The sequence below is a fragment of the Poecilia formosa genome, unplaced genomic scaffold (assembly GCF_000485575.1).
Source record: "Poecilia formosa unplaced genomic scaffold, Poecilia_formosa-5.1.2 Scaffold483, whole genome shotgun sequence".
Taxonomy (NCBI): Eukaryota; Metazoa; Chordata; class Actinopteri; order Cyprinodontiformes; family Poeciliidae; genus Poecilia; species Poecilia formosa.
This window is the reverse complement of record NW_006800422.1, coordinates 4497-7563: the sequence shown is the minus strand read 5'-3', so window position 1 is coordinate 7563 and position 3067 is coordinate 4497. Positions and strand designations below refer to the sequence as shown.

At 36.4% G+C, this 3067-nt stretch overlaps 1 protein-coding gene across 1 annotated transcript in view; it reads right to left on the bottom strand.

The window, feature by feature from the left end:
- LOC103156473 (retinol dehydrogenase 8-like) overlaps nt 1–2227 on the bottom strand; it is an 8399-nt gene extending 6172 nt beyond the window's left edge. Inside the window, exon 1 of the mRNA XM_007578531.2 lies at nt 2033–2227. Coding sequence (XP_007578593.1) covers nt 2033–2138 — 106 coding nt within the window. The 5' untranslated portion in view covers nt 2139–2227. The remainder of the gene's footprint in view (nt 1–2032) is intronic.
- Between the last annotated feature and the right edge of the window lie 840 nt (nt 2228–3067).

The window sequence follows — 3067 nt, the reverse complement described above, 5'->3', positions numbered from 1 at the left end:
TCAGTCACTGCTCTCCTTATGCATTGCTAATGGCATGCCCCAATAATAATAATAATAATAATAATAATAATAATAATAATAATAATAATAATAATAATAATAAACTATTTTTCTAATAATTTCTATGACTCCTCCTGTTTTCAACTCGGTTCATCACACATTTATAGAATTATATTTTTCACTCATTTTAAGAAATAAAATTATTTCTAATTTTATAGTAATTGAACTATTTAATAAACAGTTTGCAGTAAATATGAAGTTTGATTCAAGTTTTCTATTTTAGTTTTTATGAAAATTTTATGACAATGGACTAAGAACATTACAGAGTGAAAAATGGCAGATAAAAGAGGATCTATTCAGAATACTTGAAGTGTTGTGGTCTTGCTTACTTTAAAAAAGAACTTAAGAACTGCTTAATAGCTTTGTGAAACAGTTTGATGTGAATTTGAATCATGACTTATGATGTCCTTCGAGCTCTAATCTATTATGGGGACACATACATAACTATTGATGAACTTAGTTCTGGTGGATTTGAACTGAGTACATATTTAAACTAAGCAGCTTTCGTTCAATCTGGGTCTGCAAGGTTCTGCTTGGCTCATCTGACTGATTGGGACTCTTCACATTGGCCCTTGAAAGAATATAAATGCCTGTTAAAATACCAGGATGTAAAAACTGATACTTTGAGAAATCATTGCAAATAACTTTTTACCTATTATGTCATGTATCCTGTATAGTTCAGGCAATTTCCGGTAAACTTCTTAGCATTGAACAGACGCATTACACAAATCACAGGCAAAAGTGAGGCACTGGATAAAATTTAAAAGCTCAACAGAATTCACGCGTCCAGGAAGCAATTGTTTCTCAACAGCAGAGAACCCAGACCTTCTGTACGAAGCAAAGTGTAGTACAAAGGGCTGGTTTTTACCAGGCTGGTTGACATGAACTCTGTTGAAGTTTAAAACTTTACCTCTGACATGTGTAATATGCCAGTTTGATGCTATGAAGTATACCAGAAATTACCTGCACTGTAAATGACCAACTTCCACTGTGAAGAGAGAAGCTCAGAACTGAATGAGGCGGCTGTTAATGTTAATTGAATATTTGGAAGTGTGGTCAACAAGGACTCAGTGGCTTTGTTCACCTCCTCTGCTGCCATCACTAAAACTAATTATAGCGCACTATAATTCTAAAACAGTGCAGAAAATTGACATCATTGTTCACAACATCTCCTTCTGTTCACTGATTGGCCCAGTCAAAAATCGACCACAGACAATCTGAGTGAAGGGGAGAAATCCCAGACTGTCTTTGGATTTTAATCTCACAGGAAGGCAGTCATAGTGGAATTAAGTTTTTGTGGCCACAAGGAATACAATTAATATGCAGTCATTTATTTTTAGCAAGAAGTATGTTTTAAAAAAAATGCTAACAATTGTTACATGTGTTTCAATGTTGACTTCATTTACACTTTAATTTTAGACATTAAATGTTGCTGTGCATGAGATGCAATCCAGTTAAAACTGCTGCTAAATAAGTTAAATAAGTGTAACATTGCTAAAAACATACTTGGCACATATTTTAGTTTTCAACAGTTCAGGTCATCATATTTATAATAACACAGTATATGTGTCAGGCTATTATATGAAGACATGGGTTGTAGTTTCATTGATGTTTACATTTGCTCAGTTATGAGCTTGTACTAATCTCACTTGGACTCTGACTTTGTGGAATGGTGATGTTGTCCAATCAGAGCTTAGCTTTTATTGTTCATGTATTGATAATCCAGATTTTGCTGATTTTTTTTTTTTTTTTTTAAACACAAACAGAAAGTTTATTAAACAGAACACCATGATGGCCATTATGTGTTGTGGAGAAATAAGAGGATAGCAGAGTGAAGGTGCATTAATCCTATTTCTTTCCTGTTCCTTCAATAATCTGTTACTTTTCTTGAATACTTTGAAACTATAACATATTTAAATGCTACAGCAATAGAATTTAAGTTGCTAATGATCTCATCAATCCATATACCTACCGTTATAGCGTTTCTTCTCATCCTTGGCCAGCATCACAGCCATCCTAAGGCCAATCCCAGAGGAGCAGCCAGTGATCAGGACCACTTTTTGTTCCGGACTCACCATAATTCAGCTGCCAGTCCTGCTCTTTTTGCAGACCAGAAGACAGACACCAGTGCAGAGTCAATGCTAATCTGAAGTGAGACGAAGAGCTGCAGTAAGAGGATAAAACACACAGAGAGGGAGTCACATGGGCAGGGTGAAAATCTACAACAATCCTAGGATTACCTAAGGGGATGTCCCTCCATAACAGACAGTGTGGCAAATGTGTTTATTGGTGAAACACGGGGATGGTGCTTAAAAAAAAGAAGAAAAAAGTTAGAAATGTATGGATGGCAGAGCCTTAGATTTGCCGCCATCTAGTGGGCAGTATGTTCATTCCAGGAACAAGTCTTTCTAAACTTATGTTACGGATTTTTTCATAGAGAAATAAACCGTGGTAATTCTTCAATGAATCAGCAGACCTTGTTCTGCTGCTACACACACACACAGCCATCCATCATGCTTTTACTTTAGACTGAGATAACCTCCAAATACAAAATACATACAGAAATTATAAACTACAAAAATGAAAAAAAGCACACGCCCTCCCGCTCCCAAATGTATGCGTGCACACACACACACACACACACACACACACACACACACACGCACGCACGTCTTCACTATTTTATCGGAAACATTGTTTTAACTGTTTTTGTTTTTTTTTTTTTTTTTTTTTTTCCCCTTACAAAGACACACAAACGTGCATACACAAGTACGTACTGAAATGCACAAGCTAATGGCCCACATGCACAAACACACACAGACTCACACACAGATATGCGTGCGCACACACACACACACACACACATGCACAGACGCAAACACAGTACATACATCTCTCCTGAGGCAAAGAGAGGCTGAATGAGTTGATGGAGGCTTCCAGGTAGCGGATAGTGTTAAGGGGGATATTTTTAGTGGTTCGAGGGACATAGAACGCTTACAATAAACTT